This window comes from Choloepus didactylus, chromosome 4 (assembly GCF_015220235.1).
Source record: "Choloepus didactylus isolate mChoDid1 chromosome 4, mChoDid1.pri, whole genome shotgun sequence".
In the NCBI taxonomy this organism is placed as follows: domain Eukaryota; kingdom Metazoa; phylum Chordata; class Mammalia; order Pilosa; family Megalonychidae; genus Choloepus; species Choloepus didactylus.
The window spans coordinates 11,776,339-11,800,660 of record NC_051310.1 but is presented as its reverse complement, the minus strand read 5'-3'; the positions used below and the strand labels follow the sequence as shown (position 1 = coordinate 11,800,660).

Below are 24,322 nucleotides of genomic sequence, written 5' to 3'. Positions count from 1 at the left end.
ACTGTGGTATTGGCAGGGGAGTGGTGAGATTGGAGCCATGCTCTAGGCAGGTTCATCAACCATCTAGCACAGAGGGAATTAGATCCAGGGAGCCTGCTGACAGGAGGCTGTGCTTGCCATGGATTCAGTGGACAGCTGGGGTGATGGCAGGGATGATGGCCAGGAGTGGCACAAGGCTGGCTTAGGCCAGGAAGGGCAGGGAGTAATCCAGGGGACTGGAAGCCTTAGAAACCAGTGAAGGAATGGAGGAGGCAAGCAAGATAAGAAGGAAGGTGAGAAGGGAGAAGAAAGAGGGAAGGCATGAAGGAAAGTGATGGAGAGAAGGAGAGGGAAAGGAAAGGAAGGAGGAGGAAGAGATGATGAAGAGAACTCTGATAACACTTCTTGAAAGCCTGTAATGAATGGGTCAACAAGGCATGGATCCATTCTCACAGCCCCCAGCTGAGTAACCTTGAACTAACTCCAACTTCTCTCTGGGCTATGGCTTTACTGAGATCCCATTCCTTACCAATGAGTCCTTAGAGAAGGGCAGAGCTCCCACGTGCTTTTCTGTGGACCAGCCACCAAGCCTGGGATGTACACACACACACACACACATACACACACACACACACAGGGCTTTGTGCTGTGTCCTCATTTTACCTATGACCCCTGCATGGTTTTGGATACTTGCTTGTGTTAAGGGAAGATCATAAAGACACAGAATACCAGTTGTGCAAGTTGTGCACTGTGCAATCCTAGATGGCGCCATTCACAGCCTAGTCTCTGTTATGCTAACAGCCATATTAGAGCTCACACCTACTGAGAGGCTACCACATGCCAGAAACACTGTCTCCTTTAATTCTCAGGTTCTGCCATGCTCACTTTACAAATGAGAAAATCCAGCTCAAAGGGACAACTTCAACTTGCCCAAGCCACACAACCAATTTGTAGCAGCGCTGGGACGTGAACCCGATTCTGTCCAGTTCCAGAGCCCAGAACATAAGAAACCCTGATCGCGGTCCTCAGCCCAGGGGAGCACTGCCCACACTCCCTGGCGGGTTGGGCTCAATTACAGGAGCCCACCGCCTCCAGGTCCCGCCCACCCAGAGCGCTGTGGGTTCCTCGAGGCCCCGCCCCCGGGGTGGGGCTAGGGTGGTCACGTGGCGGCGCGCCCGGTCCCGCGAGGCACGCCCCGCCCCCGCGCGCGCCCCGCCGCCCCGTCGCGGTCTGGAGCCAGTCGAGGGCGCCGCGACGCTGGGGCTGGGGAGGTTGGCGCCGCCGCCGAGTGGGCCTGGGGCGCCGGCTCGCTGCTCCGCCCGCTCCCGGCCGGCTGTGCAGGCGGCTGGACCCGCGGCAGCAGCAGCGAGGACGCGAGCACGGGCGGCGGCGGCGGCAGTCGCGACAGCAGCGACATCATGGATCTGTCCTTTATGGCCGCGCAGGTAAAGGGGCGTCCCCCCCACGCGCCTCGGGTCGCCAAGTTTGGGGAAGTCCCGGGCCACGGCCTCGCCTTCCCCGCCCGGGCTGGGCGCGCGGTGGGTTCGGGGCCGGGCGGTGGCGCCCACCTGGCATTGTGTCCCGGTCCTTTGTCCCGAGCGGGGCGTCCCCCGAGGATCGGATCCCACCCCGAGCGCGCGTCGGGGGCGGCGAGCACGGCTCTCGGGGTGGGGCTGGCGGCGAGTCCTACGCGCGGGCGTGTCCAGCTGTTCCCGCCGGGGGCCCCTCCCGCGACCTGGGGCCGGGGCAGCACGAGTCGCCCCTCCCTGCCCATTCCTTACCAGCCGTGCCCCCTCGGGTGCCCCCGGAGCCCTCCAAGGCCCGGGCAGCCCAGACCCGCGCGGACCTGATAGGCTGTTCCTCCCCATTTCTGCCTCGGTGATGCGCCCATAATCTGTCACTCGCTGTGTGATCTGGGGCGGGGCGGGCCGGCTGCCCCCTCCCCCACTTTTGGAAACCTCACTTCTCTCCCCTTCGAGCGGGGGAGTGGGACCACAGCCCCGTCCCCTTCGCAGCCGGGGCGAGGAAGGCGGCGAGACGCGCTTTGTGACTCGCAAAGCGCCAGGGCCGCGGTGGTTTTAGCCTTGTTGCTTTGTGCTGAGCCTGATTCGCCATCAGTGCCCAGCGCTACCATAACTCATATCTGGACACAAAACAGGTTACCCAGGGCAGGGAAAACACGTGACATCTCATCGCGTGAGCTTTGCTCCAGGAGCATCCTCTTGAGTTCTGGGCTGGGAGGGGGAAAAGCTTTGTTTAGGCGCCGAGTTCTCTGGAGCCAGAACAAAGGCAAAGACTCACTTTCTCCAGCTGTCTGGGGCTCAGAGGACCACCCAGTGCTCACCCCATTCTGGTTCCAGGCGACGGCTGCATTTAGTCTGCAAGAGTAAGTCCCAGTGTACCAAATTCAGGCCTTGCACCCTCTAGCACGTATGCGATGTTGGGAGAAGAGAGGGGCGGGGTTCCCTTCTGTCTCCTGGCCCTGTGGCGGGGGCCCCACCTGCTCCTGTTTTCTTTTACAGGGAATGGAGTTTGAGGGACACTTCCCTTCTCCCCAAATTCCCTCGTGGTGGAAGTCTGTGTTTAAAAAGGTTGACTTTAGAAAAATCAAATATAACATTTTAATTTTTTCAGGCTAATAGGATAATAATATCCTAAAAAAATCATTATTTGTATACAACAGCATGGAGTTCATGACCAAAATCTGAGAATCGTATGGTACAGTGTCTGTACACTCTTCTCGCCAAGTCTCCCGTCCTGTGTCACTTCTCCCAATGAATTGCAACTTGTGGCATACTCTTCATACTGCTTCTATCTACTGATATTGACCTCAGTTTTTCAGTGCCCCATAGATATTTCTTCAGGGATATTTCTACAGAATGGAAAAGAGAAAGAAGGAAGAGGGTTAAATGTGCCCTTTATGGTAGGGACGTCATACGATCATTAGGTGATAAACTTGTAGCCTTTAAAATTAACACCCCATCTCTTTAATACTTTGTCACTTTAATGTAGTGATTAGCAGGAATATGTCTTAGCATTTAATTGTCTCCAAACTAACTTGATTTTTTTTTCCACAAAATGGCTTTTTTAACTTTATTTTTCACCTGCAATCATGGCCACCTTTTCAAGAAAAATACGTAACAGTAACTGTTCTGTTGCACTCAGGCAAACTGCATGAGATAGTGTGTGATGTTTCCTTAACCGATTTGTTGTGTTTTCTCGTGTGTTGATTATCATTCTGCAGGAGAGAGAACTGTTTTTCAGATGATGGCCTATTTTGCATTTTTAAAAAAGCCAACATGTGACTCATTTCCCCAGCTTGCTTGATGTGGAAGTATAGTCTACAGGTGACCTTGAACATTAAGGAGCATTTCATTCATCCTCTAAGAGAGAAATGATATTCCATGCAGAGTGAACATTATGAAAAAATACACTGAGACATGAAATTTCCAGTTGCTAAAACCTTGAATTATGTCCTATTGTTTGATAAAGACAGTCCCAAGCTTTCAACTATGACTGAATTATATTGGAATCTGTGTGTTTCCTTGGATGGGATTAAGGATATTTGTTGGAAATACATTTCTCACAAAGTAGTGCTATGACTCAGATGTAAAAGACCTTATTGATTTTTAAAGGTAATCTAAGACATTTAAAATATATGTATTCTGTGTCAGAAAGATACCATTAAAAAGTGCTTTATGATCTCATTTCTTACTAAGAGATATTAGTTCTTAATCAGTAAAATGTCAGCTTAGCTATTATTCAAAGTGTGCAACTATTGTTGTTGGCATAAATAAATTTGTAATATTTTAACCAACCTTACTAAAATTGTAAAATCTATCTATCTAGCTGTACCACAAATGTGAGAAAGGTGCTCTTTTGAGGCCCATTTTACAGATGAGGAAAATTATGTACAGAAAGGTTGAGTCAGTTACCAAAGGTTACACATGTAGTTGATGGCAGGGTTGTCAGATTAAATAAAGAATACTGTATGCATTAAAAAATAATAATGGTGAAGTCCATACTGTAGGCACTCAGCAAGTCCCCAAGCACAGGCATGAAAGGCTGCAGAACCCCCTTGCTGCCTCTTAAAAACCCAGATCCTCTCCCTTGGGCAGTCTCTTAAGTTTTCCATAATGCTGATTGCTCCACCGAGCAACACAGGACTTTTCCTGCCTGATATTGCATCTCTGGTTTCTAAACCCACACTATAAACACTGTCATGTGGACGTCATTTTAGACTAGCAGTGCTTTTAGCTACAGATAACTGAGGAGTCTTTGCCAGATTTCTAGAGGGGAGAGGAGCTCATGCAGTGTCAGTCTCCGCCTTCCCCTCTGGATCCCATTAAACAGCTGGCGTTGCCTTGGTTGCAGATAAATTGATCACTGTTAACTCTGGGGATGGCTGGAACATCAGGAGTTGCTATGGCAACTTGACGAACTAAACATAGGGCTTTTTAGCACCTGTGGGCAGAGCCTGCCCAGCAACTGGGTTCTTTTTTTTCTGTTTTCCTTTTTGTTTACAATTCAGGTTTCATGTAGTCAGTTTATTCCCATCAGTAGACGTTTGGCATTGAATGCTCGATACTGTGCTAACTGGAAGGTTCAGAAAGATGAAGTGCCCTACACATGTGGAAGAGAGGTTTGTCGAGCTGGGCACTTGGCATCCTTTGTTACATTAAATCTTTACAAGTCAGGTGCTGCCACTGTTATCCGCACTTAACAGATCAGGATGCCGAGCTTCGGTGAAATGAAATAATTTGCCTAACAACACACCATTAATTAGGAGGGAGAATTGGGTTTCAAAGATAGAACTGTGAATCTGCAAAGCCACAGGCTTTCCCACCTTATTGCTTCACCCTTGGAAAGACATGAGATAAGGGACAGGGCCAACATGTTCAAAGCTTTCTTACCTCCTGCCTGCTGGAGAAATGGTCTTACATGTGCCACTCTCATAGCCCCCACGGTATTGTACTACATGATTGCTTTCTGGTGTTAATCGACTCCTCTCATCCCCTCCAGCACTCAGCTGTTCCTGGCCGGAGTGAGTACTCAACACCTACTTTTACTGTGCAGCGGCCAGAAGGTGCATGTAATAGTCACTGCCCAGCCCCCACCCTATGGGCTTTCCCCCAGCAGTGGGCACTTCCACTGAGAAATGTTGTTCAACAATGTGGGTACCCCATGTGCCAGCCTCCGTGTCTTCGTGTTGTCAGGCACTGGGACAGGGATGCTGGGGGTCAAAGTTGAAAAGGCTGTAGATCTTCCTCTCTGGTTACTCACAGTGTATTAGCAAAATGATGGCTGGAAGGGGAATGAATCAAGTGCTGGACACGGCGAGATGCTTTGGCACATAGGAGACCTTCAACAAGTATCTGTTGGGAGACTGGATGTGGGTGCAACAACATGTATGTGCATGATGAATGAATTCATTCATTAACAGGAAAAGACAGTGAATGCAAGGTGTCACCTGCCCGGCCCCTCTCCCCCAAACATCTTTTATCATCGGGCCTTTGAGAATGAGGCTTCTAGGTGGAATTAGAACTCTAGGGAGATTTCCCCTGGGGGGCCTGGGAATAAGGGCCTTCTAGCCAGAGAGGAATGAAGGTAGGGCAGTCCAGAAGAGATTCCCAGAGTCCTTCAGAGAGCTGGTGAGTGGGGGCACAGTAGAGCGGGGAGTGGGAGGCCAGGGCCAGGTTATAGAAAATCATGTGGTCACTGGAAGTCACCAAATGCACCAGGCTCTGCAGCTAGAAGAATATGACCTCAGAACTCTAAAATCGAGGTTCTCCCTCCCTCTGGGTCATACCTGCCACTGGTGGGAAACTGATGGTTAGAGTAGGTACCATTAGTATTCCCGTCGTGCAGACAGGGAGAAAATGGAGAGCTGAGTGACTCATCCAGCAAGTGGTGGAGCCAGGAGCAGAGCCAGAAGTAGGGCCCGGTCGGCCGAGTGCAGGCCCAGCTTTCCTTGCTTTCCTACCGCCTGGGAGAGTGGTCCCCATGCTAGGGGCGGGGTCCCGGGGACCCTCAAGGGATTAGCTTTAGGGAATCCATCAATGTATGCCAAATGATGTGTTTATGTACATTTTTTTTTAAAACAAGTTCTTAAAGGGGTCTGAACACCTTAAAGGATAAGGATCTTGGCTCTTAGAGAGGTAGTGGACAGGTCAGTTTCCTAATCCTCAGTTTCATCGTCTGTGAAATGGGGACAAAAATGCCTTCTTCATGGAAATGTCCATTTATTCAGCAAATGTGCCCCTAAGTGAGGTGCTCCTGGATGGGGTGGGGGTGGGTGTTGCATAGGCCCTGCTATGTGGTACATGACAGGAAAAAACACAGGTGCTGAGGGAGTTCACAGAAGGCATCTGGTGACCCAGCTCCGGAGGTCAGGGAAGGCTTCTGGAGAGAAGAATTGCACTGAGTTTGAAGGCTGCATAGCTGTTATGTAGACAAGGAAGGAGTGAGGGTGTCCAGATGCAGGGAACAGTGTGAGGACAGGCAAGGAGGCTTGAAAGAATATCTCCTTTTGGGGGTGGGGGTTGGAGATAACCAGTTGGCCAAGGCAAAAGGGGCAGATGGCAAGGGCATGAGAGATGAGGCCAGGAAGCCTGGGCCAGGCAGGTGCCTGGCCTGGAGGTGAGAGTGTAGGCAACCCCTGAACTCCATCTTGCTTGTGCCATGCGGACATGCAGGGCTAGGGCAGCCGGGTCTTCTGGTTTTCAAGAAAGCTAACATGTCCCATTTTCACGTGAAGTCTTTGGATTTTTAAATGTTGGCAACTAATTAAAAATCTTAAACCAACCTGCCAACCAGGATATGGGCTGTTTCAGTTACATGTTGCTTATTATTTCAGTTACTTAGTGGCTTTAAAGCAGCAATTTATTTTGCTCATGATTTTGTGGGTCTAGAGTTTGGGAAAGGCTTGACTGGGGAGTTTGTTTCTGCTCCAGATGGTATCAGCTGCAGTGGCTTGGGCTGGAGTCTCGACTTCTGGAATGGTTTCTTTACTTGCATGTTTGACACCTCCGTACTATCTGGCCGCTCTCTCCGTTTAGTGCTTTTACCCTCTTAACAGTTTCTCCAGGCAGCTTGAGCTTCCTGCCAGCATGGTGGTCTCAGTGCTGCTGCATTCCTTGCATGGCAGCTGGTGTCTCCCAGAACAAGCATTCCGAAGTCCCAGGTGGAGCTGCAGGCTTCTTAAGACCTAGCTTCTGGAGACCTGGAATGCCACAAACTCTGCATTCTTTTGGTCAAGAAAGTCACTAAGGCCAGGCCAGATTTAAGGGGAGGGCAACCAGATTCCGCCTCTTGATGTGGGGAGCAGCACGTGCATACAGGAGGGATGGAATGAACTGATGGAGGCCGACTTTGGAGACTAGTTACCACATGGGCCAAACACAACAAATCTATAGGCTGGCTCTTCCAGTGCTGCCAGTGTAATATCTCTGAACAGGAGACAAACCTGAGACAGATACGCGCACAGCTTGGCAAAACTTTGTCAACTGTCAAGTGCAGGAGACAAATAAATTATTACTGATGAGGTAGGCTGGGACTTTACTAGGCCGAACGATATGAAATTGCCACAATTTGACTGTTTTTGATTTACAAAATAGCAGTTTCATGTGTTTCAACCATGGCAACAGAAGTCATTGCCTGCTGGGCATTCTGCTCGGGCTTTCTAGAGGAGACTGTGTTTCAGGAGCGGGTCCTTCACCCAGCCTCCCTGCTCAGCCCAGCTCTTAGAACCTTGTCCCTGCTGGGCATGAGGACAGAGGCACACCTGGGTCATGGTGTTAACCCTGGATGTGTCTTTCTGGAAGACAGCGTGCATTGGTCTACTTTTAGCTGAGTTGCTGATATAGCCCCTACAAGCTTACCCAGGAAGCTCACAGTTAATTTGCATTATAATCGTTTTTCATGGGGGAAACAACACAAAAGACATCTGGCAGTATTGTAGAGGCAATTCTGCTCTTTCTTGAAATGGTCTTTGTTGCACTTGAGGGCCTGTGGGATCTTTTCAGTGGATCTGCAAGAAACCAGCAGAATGTTTTCCTCCCCAGGGGTGCACACACCACTGTACAGAAAAGTTGAATTCCGGGGGGTCTGACAGTCTGCTCAGAGAATGTTTTCCCTAACCAGTGAAGTGCTCCTTTTTCTTAAAACAATTATCATTAAAATGCAAATTGTTTGTGATTGTGAATGTTTTTAACCAAAGGGCTTCTCATGTTGTACTTCAAATTCCCATTTAAAAGATTTAAATATTTTATCATTCTGATTAGACCTGCTTCAGGAGAGGATGTAGCACTACATTTTTGCATTCACAAAATGGCAGTTTCATGTGTTTCAACCTAATATGTGATGCATGGAGGGAAAGGCGGCTGTGGGACATGAGCTGGGGTAAGGAGACATGGGTGAGGAATGGCGGTTAAGGGAGGAAAAATCTATAATGCATTCTGTAAATCATATTTCTAGATGGTGTTTTAAGAATGCAGACATTCCATTTGGTTTGAAGAAAAATCAGATCTCATAGAACTAAAGGAACGGGGACATCCAAAGGTGAATTTCAAGTCTCCAGTTAAATGTTCGTGTGTTTTTGAGCACCTGCTATATTCTGAGTCCTGCTTTGTGGGCTCAGACCTCAGCTTGAGGTAATGGAGACCTGCCTCTATCTACCCCCTCCCCATCCCCAGAGATTATCCCTGTACCTGCCCATCATGCTGCTGACATTTATCAAAGGCTTATGAGGTACCAGGCAGGCCCTTGTCAAACAGTTTACACACAGAATCTCACTAAATCCTTACAGCAATTCATGGAACAGACACTTATGATTTTTACAGATGAAAAAACTGAGACTTAGAAAGGCAAAGTCACTTGCTCAGGGTCACACAGCTGGGATTCAAACCCAGATCTCTGAGCCACTTCAGCCTATTTTAAAAAAATCCATTCTGACAATCTCTGCCTTTTAATTGGAGTGATTAGACCATTTACATTTAATGTGATTGTTGATATGGTTGGGTTTAAATCTGTCTTGCTATTTGTTTTCTGTTTTTCCCATTTTTTCATTGTTCCTGTTTCCCTTTTTATTCCTGCCTTCTTTTGGATTAATTATCTCTTATAGTGATAAAAGTTCCATTTTGTCTCCTTTGTTAGCTTATTAGCTATAATTCTCTGTTTTGGTATTTTAGTGGTTGATTTTGGGTTTATAATATATATCTTTAACTTAATCACAGGCTATTTGCAAGTGACAGTATACCATTTCACATATAGTATGAGAACCTTACAATAGTATACTTCTATTACTTCCCTCTCAGTTTTTGTGCTATTGTTATACATTACTCTACATTGGCTATACACCTCACACTATGTTATCATTATTTTTATTAAAAGTCAGTTATCTTTTAAAATGATTTAAATAATAAAAAAATCTTATGTGTTTTCTCATGTAGTTATTATTTCTGGTGTTCTTCATTCCTTTGTATAGATTTTTATTTCTATATGGTATCATTTTCCTTCTGCCTGAAGGGTGTTAACATGTCTTATAGTGTATAAGTGCTGGTAATGTATTTTTTAAGCTTCTCTATGTCTGAACCAAGAAAATTTTCATGGGTTATAGATTCTCTGTTGACAGTGTTTTTTTTTCTTTTAGAACTTTGAAATTTTTGCTCCAACCCTTTTCTTGTAATCCATTGTTTCTGATGAGAAATCTGCTGTCATCCTTTTCTTTGTTCCCTTTGAACATAAGGCATCTTTTTTCCTCTGGCTGTTTTTAAGATTTTTCTCTTTATCACTGATTTTGAGCAATTTTATTATGATGCACCTTAGTGTAGTTTTCTTCATGTTCATTGTGCTTGAGCTTTGAAGAGCTTCCGGGATCTGTGGATTTGTAGTTTTCATCACATTTGGAAATTTTTCTGTCATTGTTTCTTTACATATTTTTCTTCTTACTCACCTTTGGGGATCCCAGTTAACATATCTTAGGCTGCCAGAAGTTGTCTCAAAGCTCAATGATGCTCTGAACAGTTTTTTGTCTGTCTTTTTCTCTTTGGTTTCATTTTAGATAGTTTTCATTGCTATGTCTTCAAGTTTACCAGTCCTTTATTTTATGATAACTAATCTGCTGTTAATCCCATCCAGTGTGTTATTGATTTCAGACATTGTAGTTTTATTTCTAGAAGTTTGATTTGGATCTTTTCTAAATGTCTTTCAATCTCTACTTCAGTGTTTCCTCTAGGTTTATGAACATATGGAATGCAATTGTAACAACAGTTTAATGTCCTGGTCTACTAATTCTATATCCATGTCAGTTCTGGGTCCGTTTTGATTGCTTTTTCTCGTTATGGGTTATATTTTCCTACTGATAATTTTTTTTAAAATTAAATTCAGTTTTATTGAGATATATTCACATACCATACAGTCATCCGTGGTATACAATCAGCTGTTCACAGTACCATCATATAGCTGTGCATTCATCAACCCAATCTATTTCTTACACCAGAAAGAATAAGAATAAAAAATAAAAGTTAAAAAAAAAACAAAAAACACCCAAATCATCCTCCCCCATTCTATTTTTCTTTTAGTTTGTGTCCCATTTTTCTACTCATCAATCCATACACTGGATAAAGACAGTGTGATCCACAAGGTTTTCACAATCACACTGTCACCCCTTGTAAGCTACGTTGTTGTACAATTGTCTTCAAGAGTCAAGGCTACTGGGTTGCCGTTTTTAATAGTTTCAGGTATTTACTTCTAGCTGTTCCAATACATTAAAACCCAGAAAGGGTTATCTATATAGTGCATAAGAATGTCCACCAGAGTGACCTCTCAACTCCATTTGAAATCTCTCAGCCACTGAAACTGTATTTTGTTTCATTTCACATCCCCCTTTTGGTCAAGAAGATGTTCTCAATCTCATGATGATGGGTCCAGATTCATCCCCAGGAGTCATATCCTGCATTGCCAGGGAGATCCACACCCCTGGGAGTCAGGTCCCACATAGAGGGGAGGGCAGTGAGATCACCCACCAAGGTGGCTTAGAGAGAGAGAGAGAGAGAGGGCCACATCTGAGCAACAAAGAGGCACTTTTGTTGCTCTTTGTTGTGTAGGCACAATTATAAGCAGGTTTAGCCTCTCCTTTGCAGTAACAAGCTTCCTAAGGGTAAGCCCCAAGATAGAGGGCTCAGCATACCAAAACGCCAGTCCGCAATGTTTATGAAAACACATGCCTGATAATTTTTGATTGGTTGCCAAACATTGTGAATTTTACCTTGTTGGATCCTGGATATTTTTGTATTCCTATAAATATTCTTGAGTTCTGTTCTGGAATGCAATTAAGTTCTTTGGAAACAGTTTGACCTTTTTGGATCTTTCTTAAAAGCTATATTAGGCGGGCCCTGACCAGTAATTATTCCCCACTGCTCTTCTAGACACCACAGCTCCCTCCTCTCTCTACTCTGCCCTGTGGACTCCAGCGGCCTTGGTCACCCTGAACTCGCGGCTCGACTCGTCAACCCAGGAGTCTACTGGGCTCCACCCGGTTTCCCCTTCCTGCTTCTCAGCCTGGAAACTCTCTCCAGGCAGCGAGCTGGGCAGTTGTAGGGCTCATCCTCCTTGTTTCCCATCTCTTGAGGGTCACGCTCCTTCATTGTCTGGTGTCCAATGTCTTTAAAACCATTTTCATATATTTTGTCTGGTTTTTTAAATTGTTTCGGATGGGAGGGTAGATCCAGTCTCGGTTACTCCATCTTGGCCGGAAGCAAGGTTTTCTTAAGCTTATGCTTTTAACGACTGTGCTTCCTCCCTCTTCCTTTCCTCCCAGCTGTGGCACCTTGGTCCCACAGTTCTCTCTCTCTCTCCCAAAGACCATAAAATGGGGATAATGTGGTTACCTCGTGGGTGGGCCTCTGATACCACAGTCAGAAAGCCAGGCTGTGCATGGACTGATTCGTTTCCTTCCTGGCCTGCCGTCTCCCCTTGGGTTTCTTCAGGATGTCCTGTGTGGCGTTGAGGGATGCGGTGTCAGTCTGTGACCCGGTGCCAGGCCTGCATGCTGGCAGTGAGGAGCTGGAGCCTGATGAGCTGGGGGTGGGGTGGGGTGGGGTGGGGGGAGGTGCTCCAGCCACAGGCCCGGGGTGGCAGCCTCCTGCTCAGCTGACAGCTGGGACTCTGTTTGTCCCCGTCAGACCCCCCAAAGGCTCCTCATCCATCTCTGCAGCACAAAGCTGTGGGAGCTGATTAGAAATGCATTGAGACTTGGCTTCCAGCAGCTTGGAGAGAGACCTGGGGAGGGTGATGGATGTTCTCTCCCTGGACCTCTGCACCCCCAGCTGTCTTCACTGGGCCGTGGCAGTGCTGCCCGCACCCTTGCTTCCCTCTGATCCTAACTTCCTGCCAATTCTTTCTCCCTCCCTGAGAAGATTCCCCCTGGGGCCACCATGTATCCCAGTAGCCAAATCAATCATGCGAGGTTGGCCATGCAGACGAGCCGTGCTAGGGGTGTCAGGGAGCCAAAGAGAGCTGTCACCAGCCCTCGTCAGCTTCGTCATCCTCGCCAGCATCGTGTGAACCTGCACTAGTTGCAGAACATTGTCCTTAGACTTGCAGACAGATGAGGCAGAAGCCCCACCCTCAGGTGAGAAGAAGAGAGAGACCGATGGTGTGCTTGAACTCTCCAGCACCTTCTCAGGGACAGGCTCTAGTTGCACGGCCACCTGAGGCAGGTGCTAATAGCCTGCCCATTTGAGAGGTGCCGATACTGAGGCTCAGAGACCTTAGGGTCTTAGCCAGAATCAGAGGTCGGAAGGGGCTAAGCTGGGGTTCAAGGCTAGATCTGAGCCCAGAGCCCAGATGGCAGTGCTGGGGAGCAGCCAACAGAATGCAGAGTGGTCTGGGGTGGGGGCGGGAAGTCCAAGCTCCACACAAATGCAGCCTGTGTTGTAAACCTCTCCAGCCAGCCCTTGGCTTGCCTGCATCCTCTTTTCTGGAGCACGAAGGGGCAGAGTGGATCGAGGCTGGAGTGAGTGGTCCCAAAGCTCGGACAGGCTGGTGCCAGAGGCAGGGGCACGGCCCACGAGAGGCCAAAAGAACCTGGGGAAGGGCTCGCAGGAGGGAAGCTTGCTGCCCCGGCATTGGTCACCACTTTCTCCTCTCTGCCCCCGTTGCTCTGCCCAGGTCCCCATGGGGGCTTCTGTCATGTCTGAGGTTCCCAGCCTAGGGCCAGACCCAGTAAATAGTTAATAACTCATCCAAGGGCAAGCTGGGGATCAATAAAAATATGGAAAAAAAACGGAGAGGGAAGCCCACTTGCTTTAGCTTTCTGGATGCTTCCTGCTTGGGGGCAGGGGTGAATGAAGGCATCAGACCCCCACCCTGCAGCCTGTCACTCGGATGCCCCTGTCCCCAGCACCCTCCCCTGTCTGCCCTGCATGCTCTCTTCTGTGGGCCAGGCCCTGGACTGTGCACGCTCCATCATCGTTTTGTTGCATCCTCTTAGCAGTCCCATGTCGTGAATCGATGATTGTTCCTACTTGACTAAGGAGAATGAAGCCCAGGGAGGGTAAACCATCACCCAGGGTCTCGCAGGAGGGAGCTGTGTCATGTGTATTTGGATGGAGGCCTGGCTGCTTCTCTTCACCCCTGGACTTCACTACCAAAACAGTGACCCAAAGGGAAGGCGACCAGCTGCCCTGGTTGAGGACTTTCCCAGGACATCAGGCTTGCAGGGATAAGTCCTGGCTAGTCCCACACAAACCGGGAAGTTGAGCACCCTTTCCAGGGCCAGCTGGGGTTCAGAGGGACCCTGTGGCTCCCTCAGGGAGGCCAAAATGCTTGCCCATAGGCTAGTGCCCTTCACTGCGTGTTTCACAAATACTCCTGCTCTTTAAAACTGAGCAGGGATGGAACTGAAAGCAGGGACTCAGATTCCTGCACACCAACGTTCACAGCAGCATATTCACAATTGCCAGAAGGTGGAGGCAACCAAGTCCCATCAGTGAACGACTCGGTGAACAAAATGTGACGTATCCATACTATGGAATATTATTCAGCCCTGAAAAGGAATGAAGTTCTGAGAAATGCAACAACATGGACGATCCTTGAAGACATCGTGTTAAGTGAAATAAGCCAGACACAAAAGGACACATTTTGTATGATTCCGCTTATAAGAAATATGCAGAATAAACAAATTTATAGAGACAGAAAGTAGAGTGCAGGTGACCAGGGCCTGAGGGAAGAGGGGAATGGGGAGTTATTGATTAACGGGTGCCTAGTTTCTATTTGGGGCGATGGAACATTTTGGTAGTGGACAGTGGTGATGGTAGCACACCCATGTAAATGAAATTAGTGCCAATTTTGTTATATATGTTCCTGCAATAAAATTTTGAAAAGAAAATGGATGGGGCTGGTTGGAACTGTTTCCAGAATTGACACCTCCTGCCCGCTCCATCGTCTGGATTTTCCTGGCAGCCACCTGCCTGAGGGAGCGCAGAGCTGCCCGCCGGCCCCTGTGGTCCATGCCCGATGTCTCAAGCTTCTGGAAAGAAGGTGGATGAAGATGGGGGGGCAGACCCCCACCAGCCCCTGCTGGCTGCTCACCTCTGTGACCCGGCAGCCACCTGGAGGAGGTGGATTGAAGTCATCGGGAAGGTGGCAGGGGCCGAGTGGAATCGGGCACACCCGGCCCCAGAGAGCGGACTTGCCCCCTGGCCTGGTGCCCGGCATGGAGCGGGAACCCTCCAGTTCTGTGGGCCTGGCCCCACCACACACCCGCACAGAGCCCAGGACGCTGAAGTCAGGACTGAGCCCCGAGGGCAGGCGGAGGTTCCAGACGGGGCAGAGCCTCAGCCCCGGGAGGTGAATCCCAGGCACAGGGAAGTGGGTTTGCCTGGCCGCCCCCGTCCCTTCTCGTCTCCCCTCTGGCCATCTGCTCAGCAGCCTCCCGGGCCTCCTGCCTGGGGAACGAGGTGTCAAAAAACAAAACCAGTGCGGGGCCTGCTGCAGCCCCAGGCACAGGGAGAGGGTGCACTCTCGGGGTTTGCCCTCAACCCCATGGTCACATCTCTCTTTATATGCATGCCTGCCTCCCCTCTGTCTGGGACCCCTCAGAGGCAGGAGCTGTGCCTTGTTCCTCTTTCGAGCCCCAGGGCCTGTCCTGTCCACGGTGCTTACAGAATAAATGTCTGTGGAGTGAGTGTAAATAGCCAGGGAACCCGGTGTGAGCGCCTGCTGGTGAGCTCCCCCGTCCAGGTCACCTACGCAGAACCGTGAGCCATGATGTGCCAGAATCCCTCTGCAGCCCTCCTTAGGAAGGTGACACCCCCTCTCCGTATTTCAGCCACTGGGGACCCCTGCCTCAAAAGCAGTGGCTTCCACTGGAGTTGGGTGGTCTTGGGTTCCCCTGCACGGTGGGAAATCACTTCATCCCTTTCAGCCTCCTCATTCTCGGTGGTGCAGGGGGATGATGGCAGTTATGACAAGTTGGGGTAAGACTTAGGAGTGTGAGAGCTAAATAAACTAATGCGGTGCTTAGTCCTGGGGAGTTATGCGCTATGGGCTCCCTCTTTTGAACTAAAAATCCTTTTTAATTCTGCCTATTGGTCCTAGCCCAGGCTCGGAGCCCCAGGAAGCAAGCCTGGTCCTCCATCCACGTGGTGGCCTGTCCTGTGGTTGCATGGGGCTGCCAGGGACACCTGAGATTCTGCCACTCATGACTTGGAGCAAGTTGCTCGACTTCTTGGAGCCTCGGTTTCTCTATTAAATGGGGACAGTAGTACCCAGCTCACAGTGGGCAGGAGAATCAAGTGAGATGCTGGGTATAAAAGTACCAACTGTACAGGACTACACAGATTCCAGTGATTATTGTCATGTTTGAACTGTCACCTGTATCCTTCCTCTCCCACATCCCCTTCCCCGCCCCTTTTTGGACTAAACGTGACCATTACTTTCAGCTGTTTTCCCAAATGAATATTCATTCTGGAACCTTCACCCTGCTGGCTTCTGAGTCCAGACCAGGCTCTGGTCTGTAGTGTTTTTATAAAGCAATTTTCTCAGAACAGGACATGGCACTCCAGAAGGATCTGTCACCTCCTTGGACCTAGTCCTGATATGTCCATTAACATGGCCAGTGAGAGCCGAATCTTGCCTTCTGTACTGCCGTAGCTTTGACTCGCACTAAAGAGGTCTCTTTCCTGAGTGATGCCGTTCAGCCAGCCTCCCTAGAGAATTTGCTCAACTGATTTTTATTTGAACCTTAGCACGGCTAAATGAAGAACTGTGAAGGACCTGAGATTTTACCTGCTTGCAGGTTAGTGTGCCACAGTTTTATAAATGCTGACAGAGACCCGAGACTCCTGGGTGACTGTCAGGCCTTTAGAACTCCCAGCACAGCTGGCAGCATGAGCTTCACGCTTGTATTGGTTCCCATATTCCCCAAGACCTAGGGGGTGATGCAGAGCAGCCCAAGTGGACTCTGCAAAGAGTGGGTTTGTGTCACAGCTTAGGAACCCCAAGCTTAGGACACCCCAATCTTTTAAAGGGAGCTGCTAGCAGACCTGCCCACCCTTTGCCCCAGAGGGAGATAATCCTCTTCAGAATATCATTCAGGAAACAAAGGTGCCCTCTGCCCCAGGGGGAGATACTTTCTCTATCTTCGAGGCTGTCTGCTGTACGGACACCCTGAATAGGTCGTCCGGGACAGACGCCAACAACACCTTTGTTCAGGAGGCCGCAGAAACATGAGAGACCTATGGAGAAAATTGCCTTCCAACAGTATACAATTGGCCCTCATTGTCCGTGCATTTAATATGTGCAAATGCACCTACTTGCTAAAATGTATTTGTCACCCCCAAATCAATACTTAAACAGTGTTTTTGCAGCCATTCATGGACTTGTGCAGAACAGTGAAGAATTTGCAGTGCATGTCCCCTGCTGAGGTTGAACAAGGTGATGCTCAGCTTCTTGTTTTAGCTCTCTTGCCATAAACAGGTGTCCTTCTCATAGTATGTTTAGTGCTGTGTTTTTCACATTTTTATGTTTTTTAGAGTAATTTCACTGTTTAAAATGGCCCCCAAATGTAGGGCTGGTGCTCCTAAGTGCAAGAAGGCTGTGACATGCCTTACGGAGAAAATATGTGTGTTGGGTAAGTGTCATTTAGGCATGAGTTTTAGTGGTGTTGGCTGTGAGTTCAGCATTAATGAATCAACAATACATATTAAATGGGGTGTCTTTAAACAAAAACACGTAAAACAAGGTGATGTATTGATCAGTTGATGAAAATGTTGTGGCTCAAAGCTTGTAGCGCCCCAACCCTGTGTTTCCCCAGGAGCAGTGGCTCAGTATTGATTAATTCCGTGTTTGCAGTGACTTTATAGAACAAAACCACTGCAAATAACAGGAATTGACCATATGTATATTTATCAGTTGTGGGGAACCACCCTTCAGGGATAGGGGCCATATCACATTCTTGGGGTTTGACACCTTCATTGGTAAGATGGTGCTTTGGTTATATATCCATTGTGCAGTTTATTCTGCTCTGCTGGTTGTATGTCAAACACAATAGGAGATTTCTGTTTCTGGGTTTGTTTCTGATCCCAGCCCCTCCTGAGCTGAGCCACCTTGGGCAAACCATTTAGCCCCTGGTCCTCAGCTACAGAGTCTATAAAAGGATTCCTACCTTCCAGAAGTGCTGTCAGGGATTTCTGGAAGTAGTGTTCTTGAAGCATTGCTCCACAGCTGGTATAGAGCACACCATGGGGAGAAGGCAGCAGAACCTACTGTCTCCATGGAGCCCACCCTCTGGCCACTTGATTCTCTCCCCCTCGGTCTTGGCTGCCCCACCCTGACCTAGTCCTTGGGGCTCCCATCAAATGGGGCAGAACCAGCATCCCAGCCCCGAGCTCACCATCTAGTGGGATCAGAGGGCCTGGAGCAGAGAGTGTAGAGCCTTACTCTCCCGGGGCTGGAGGACCCATCCCCTCACTGTGTAAAGCAGAACCCCCTCCTGGTGTTTAAGGAAGGGCTAAAGCAGATAGTAACCACAGGGTCTTTGGAAAGTGCCCGGCATGTGACGGGTTCAGTAAAGGCCATCGTGGTTCCACGCAAGAGGCTTCTGTAGAACAGAGTCTGAGACTCACTGTGTGTGGTGTGGTGCCTAAGACGTGACTTTGCTTTTTGATAAGTAAAAGCTGCTCCTTGGAGGGAACTGATTAGGAAAAGCAAAACAAAGGCAATCAAGGTGGATGAGCTGGGTTTGCAAGCCTCTTGCAAACCCTTTAGCAAGCGGATGGCATTCAGCAGCAGTTTGCTCTGTGACTCTTGCCTGGGGACTTTGGAACTGCCGAGGCTCCCAAAGGTGGGGTCCAGGGGCCCGGGGGGAGCTTGGAGCTTGGACCTGCCGTCTCTCTTGCCAGTGCTGCTCACATGGTGTGTGGCCTTTGTGGGGTGGGGAGCGTCCCCTCTCTGGGCTCCATTTAGGGACTCGGCGAGCCACTGAGGTTAAAGGTTTGAGATGTGGCGTCAGAGCTGGCTTGGAGTCCTGCCCTGGCTGGTTCCCAGCTGGGGGCTTGTGCATGGCATTTCCTCCTCTGTGGAGGAGGGGGTGGCTGTGAGGGTTAGACAAGATCATGCATGTGCAGGGTCTGGCTGCAGAACACAACACATGGCACCTCCTGTGACGCGTCACTTTCCAGACCTGATCCCCAGATCGACAGGGCTGGACCGCACAAGCTTGCACGGCATGGAGAGATGATGGGACCCTTGGAATCAAGGTCAGCACATCAAGGTTCTTCCTGGTTGTGTGTGACTTGGGCCGATCACTTCGCTTCTGTGCCCATCAGTCCCCTTGCCCGTCAGACGAGCCAGCTAATCACGCCTCCTTCTTCGTGTGTCGGGAACACACTGACCACTGGCCTGCGACGTGCTCGGGGTCCCTCTCCGCTCCGCATTGGTCAACCTGGCTGTTGGCCTCCGAAGAGGCCCCATCTAATTGACATTTTCACAAGGGAGGGAGACATGGACAAGGCTCTCAGAGCAGGCTGCAGGGATGCACCTGAGGACGGCTTCCTGGACAGGCCCTGACGGCTGCAGCTGCCTGTCACTCTGCTCCTAAGGCCGGGGATGAGCCACGTTCCCAGCTTGCTAAGGATTCGTCCTTGGGACGTCTGTCCGCATGGCTGAGGCCAGTGGGCCCTGGAGCTCGTCCCTCCGCAGGGGCAGGCAGGGTGGACTTCTTCCTGCTGACAGATGATGTCTATGGGGCCCTATGGGGCAGGGTCTTTTTTTTTTTTTTTTTTTTTTTTTAACTTTTGGTCAGGAAAGTTCAGTGGTGCTGATGTGCTTTCTGCAAGCAGGGAGCGTGCAGGCCTCCTGCAGTCTGCTTCAAGGCTCACCTCTGCCCCCTGGATGACTCATGCAGCGACGTCAGGGCACCGAGGCACCTTTTGCCTTTCAGGTGCCCCTGCCTCCTTGGGGTCACTGAAAACCAATAACAGCTGCCGTTCACTGCGTGCCAGGCTCTCTGCAGAGTTCTTTAGGTGGATCCATGCAGCTGAGCCTCACAGCCACCCTCTTTAGTAGAGGTGAAAATTCCTCCCATTTATCAGATGGTGTAACTGTGGCCTGGAGAGATCAAGCAACAGTATGTAGAGGGGCAGGGATTGGAACCTCAGCCTCCTGGCTCTTGTATGTGCATCCGCACAGCTCTGCTTCCTCTACTCAGTGGCTCTGTGGTCTGACCTGGTGAGATTTTAGGTCTAAGCTGGGCCCACATGGGATGAGAAGTGGCAGAACCTGGATTAAGGTGGTAATTCCTTAATTCACTTAATTCATTCCACAGCTGTCCCCGGGCCCTGCTCCATGCTGGGTATTTGGAGAGCAGAGGTGACCAGAAAAGTCCCTGCTACTGAGGGGACAGCATTTGGTGGGAGAGCAGCGGAGCCCACAGAACTGATGATACTCAGAGAGAAGCATAGGGCTGGGCCTCAGAGGAGGGCACCTCTCTGGGAAGACTTCCTGGAGGAGGCGGCATCTCAGGCCTTGCCATTGTGGGGCTTCCTCTTGGTGTTCTGCTCTGTGCACTTGAGCCTTCTGTGGAGGCTGCAGCAGCAGCAGGCTCTGGAGGCTGGAGGCTGGTGAGTCCCCAAGTTCTTGCACACTGGGCTTCAGCAGGGCCATGCTCTTCCGAGTTTGGGGTACATTGGGGCAGTGAGGCCCCTTGGGAAGGAAGGAGGACCAGGGCCCCTCAGCAGGGGTAAAGTGGTCTAGGTGGAGGCCAGATTGTCCCTCGCATTTTCTCCTCCCACCTGATGAGACTTGGGGACCCCCTGCATCTACCTCCATTTCCCCCCACCCTGTCCACACTTGCAGTGCTTGAGGCCACTGTCACCTGCCAGCCCAGCGCCCAGGAGGCCTCAGGCCTGACATGTTTCATCTGGACTCAGCCCTGTTCCTCTCAGTCCCCTCTTGTTGAGGTGTTCAGGTCTCTGCCCGGGTCTTACTTGGGGCATCTGCCCACCCGGGAGTGTGGGTGCCCCATCTGGCCAGGGAAGGCTAAAAGAGCAGCAAGCGGAAGGTTCAGGTCGCCAATCACAGACTTGTCCCCTGTGGCACCTGGAAGGACCTTGGCATCTGGGTTCCTTCAGCCAGAGCCCATGTGGGATGGAGTTGGGGACGTGGACAGAAACCTGGGGCAGGGCCTGCACCCTTGACTGGAGGTACCCCTTAGACTGCCTGCTCTTCTTCTACCTTCTTTTCATCAGTCTTAACAACTGCCCTGTCCTTGTAATACCCTAAAAACCTCCCTGTGGGGGACATGCAGCTCACCTGTGTCCCCTCCCCAACTGGGCTTCTGCCTTTGGAGGAAGACACACCTGCCTACAAGTTTCAGTTCCACCATCTCAGCCGCTGTGTGATTTGAGCAAGTCATAACCTCTCTCGGTATGTTTCTTGGCCTGTAGAAGAGAGCGAATGACACTGGTCTTGAAGGCTTGAGTGGGGCTTAGGAAGAGCGTGTGGAGACCCCAGGCCCAGACCTTTCCCAGGCAGCGTCTGGATCTCAGGACGTGGAACCCCGATCCCTGACTCCAAGGCGTTGCCCTTTCCATGGCGTTTCCAGTGCTCCGTCCGTCCCTCTCTCGTGGCACCCATCACTTCCTGTCTGTTAGCCCGTCGTTTGTACAGACATCAGCTGGGGGGAGCCCTTGGCCGGCCCCCAGCATGCAGTTCTCTGTCTCCCCCAACACGAAACACGCGGCCGGTCTGAAGGCGACTCTCCAAAGAAGGTGAACGCAGGTGAGGTCCTTGCACCCTGTCCTAGTTTGCTAATGCTGCAGAACACAAAACACCAGGATGGATAGGCTTTTATAAAACGGGGGTTTATTTTGCTACACAGTTACAGTCTTAAGGCCACAAAGCGTCCAAGGCAACACATCAGCAATCGGGTACCCTCACCGGAGGATGGCCAATAGCGTCCGGAAAACCTCTGCTAGCTAGGAGGGCAGCTGGCATCTGCTCCAAAGCTCCGGCCTCAAAACGGCTTTCTCCCAGGATGTTCCTCTCTAGCAAGCTTGCTCCTCTTCAAAACATCACTCCCAGCTGCACTCCGTTCCTCTCTCTGAGTCAGCTCATTTATATAGCTCCACTGATCAAGGCCCACCCTGAATGGGCGGGGCCACGCCTCCATGGGAACATCTCATCAGAATCATCTCCCACAGCTGGGTGGGGCACATTCCAAGCAAATCCAACCAGCACCAAACGTCTGCCCCACAAAACTACAAAGATAATGGCATTTGGGGGACACAATACATTCAAACCGGCACACACCCCAAGGCCATCATTCCCTCAGCTGTAAAATTGGAATGAAAGTGGCCCCTGCATATGCAGCGAGCACTGAACAAGCTGAGTGGGTTTGGAAATGCTTCATCAAGTGTAAAATTTTCAGTGTTAGACTTGTTTGTTGGGCGAGTGGGTAAACAGTGTGTTGAGTGTATCTGAGCAGAAGGTTTTCATTGCTTGCCTCTTCTTGCCACAGGCTGGGAATTCAGGGCTCAGCTCACCCACAGGACAGCACGTCCCTTCTCTTCGCCCTCCTGCCTCGCCTGCCTACTTGGTTTCCTCCCCAGCCACCCGTCGGCCTCCCTGGTGCTCCCCCAAATGATGCAGGAGCCCCATCCCTCTGGGAGAGACCTTCCCTCCCATTCTCACCCAACACCGTTCTGCCCACCAACCTGGAAAGACACACCAGGCTGAGGAGAAAAAAGCTCTTTGTCCGTCGCACCAATCACTGGAGAATCCAAGACGCCATCTTGGAGGGGCAGAGGGATCCCTGGCTCCCAACCCCACAGCCACAGCAAATCCATTTCCCCAGCTCACTGCTTGTTGGCTACCAGCTGTTGAGTTGGAAGGAAAGTATTGAGCTCATCATTGCAGAGTTTAAAAAATTTTCCAGATCTATTTCCATCTTAAAGTAGTAAAAATGAAGATATTGTCACTAGCAACTACAATTAATTGTAACGCTAGTAAAAAAACAATGACAGTGGTGAGTTTCCTGTGACCACCATAACAAAGCCCCACAAACGGAGTGGCGTAATACCACAGACGTTTGTTCCCTCACAGTTTCGGGAGGCCGGAAGCTGCTGTCCAGGAGCCAGCGGGGTTGGTTCCTTCTGGAGGCTCTGAGGGCGAGCCTGTTCCGCTCTCCTTCAGCTCCCGGTGGTGGCCGGCCATCCTTGGCATCCCTTGGCTTGTAGACACATCACTCCAATCTCTGCCTCCATCTTCACGTGGCCTTCTCCTCCCTGGTTTTCCCCATGTTTCTCTTTTTCTCCTCAGGTCACTGGATTTAGAGCCCACCCAGTTAATCCAGGACAACCTCATCCTGAGGTCCTTCACTGTAATATTCACATCTGTGAAGACGCTTTATCCAAATACAGTCCCTGTTGCAGGTACAGGAGTTTAGGGCTTGGGCGTATCTTTTGGGGACCACTGTTCTACCCACTGCAGCCAGCTCACCAGGTGCAGACTGGTTTACCTTCATGAGCTTTTTCCTGTGGACTCACTTCTTACCTGTGGGCTCATAAATCTGCACGGCACCCAGGGAGGGAGGTGCTCTCATTTCCCCATTTTACAGATGAGAAAAGTAAGGCTCAGAGAGGATAAGGGAATTGTCCAAGGTCACTGCCTGAGTCTGCCAGGGCTGCTGCAAGCAAGTACCTTGGATTAGTCAGCTTAAATAGGAATTGATTGTCTTACAGTCCTGGAGGCTGGAAGCCCCGAATCCAGGTGTCAGCAGGGCCATCCTCTCTCTGAAATCAGTAGCTTTGGGGGGTAGCTGGCCACCAACCCATAATTCAATCTCTGCCTCCGTCACAAGGCTGCCTCTCTCTTTCCATTTGTCTCCTACTCCTGCCTGTGTCCAAATATCCTCTGCTCATAAGGCCTCCAGTCCTATCGGATTAAGGCTCACCCTTATTCCGTGTGGCCTCACCTTCACCAATAACATCTTCAGAGATCCTGTTTACAGCGGGGTTCATGTCCCCAGGGCTGGGGGTCAGGACTTGACCATGACTTTGTGGAGGATGTGATTATACCCAAAGCACCACCATCATCGGCAGCCAAATCAGCCCTGCAAAGTAGATGCCCGGCTCCCTGTGCCTGCACTTTCTCTCTGTTGGAGGGAAAGTTCGTATGGTGTATTGCCCTTGGGCCTGTCTGTTACCACCCTTTATTCCAGTCCATAAATTCCTTAAGGAGCTGCCTGCTCCTGTTAGATCTTCTCCAAGAGAAAATGTGGCCACCAGGTGAGCCCCGTGCTTTCACTACAGCTGGGTGAGGTGAACATCTGGACCTCGTAGGAGATGTGGCAGTTGGGGGTTTAGTTGGCGTGTGGACATGTGTGTGTGTGTGTGTGTGTGTAACCAGTATGTAACAGATGATGCCTCTGGGTGAGGAAGATTTAAAGAGAGATACTCAACCTAATCCCACAGCCTTCTCACTAATCCTCAACAGAAGAATTATTCTAATATTTAATCTTCCATTGTGGTAGCCTCATTCCTCTCTCACGAGGAATTAATCAGATCTCTTGAGGATAAATCCTCTGTCCAGCTAGCCTGGGCCACCAGCCCATTTGGAAGGCAGAAGCCTTGCAGGCAGCTTGTCTCGTCAGCTGGTGCTTTTCTCCAGCTAGTTGCTCCGTTGGTTGGTGCCTCCTGTGTGTGGACATCATCTTGGAACCTCCCCGCGGTCTGGCATTCAGGGTGTCCTCCAGCCAGTCAGGGGGTGGAAAGGAGCTTGGGGTGAAGAAACATTTGTCTGGGGCTTTACCGCTAGCAGGGGCTCAGCCAGGATTTGCCCC

The 24,322-nt window shown here is 50.1% G+C and overlaps 1 protein-coding gene across 1 annotated transcript in view; it reads left to right on the top strand.

The window, feature by feature from the left end:
• Positions 1–242: 242 nt before the first annotated feature.
• C4H14orf132 (chromosome 4 C14orf132 homolog) overlaps positions 243–24,322 on the top strand; it is a 54,404-nt gene continuing 30,324 nt past the window's right edge. The window contains exons 1-2 of the mRNA XM_037835014.1: positions 243–272; positions 1,134–1,424. Of these exons, the coding sequence (XP_037690942.1) occupies positions 243–272; positions 1,134–1,424 (321 nt within the window). The remainder of the gene's footprint in view (positions 273–1,133; positions 1,425–24,322) is intronic.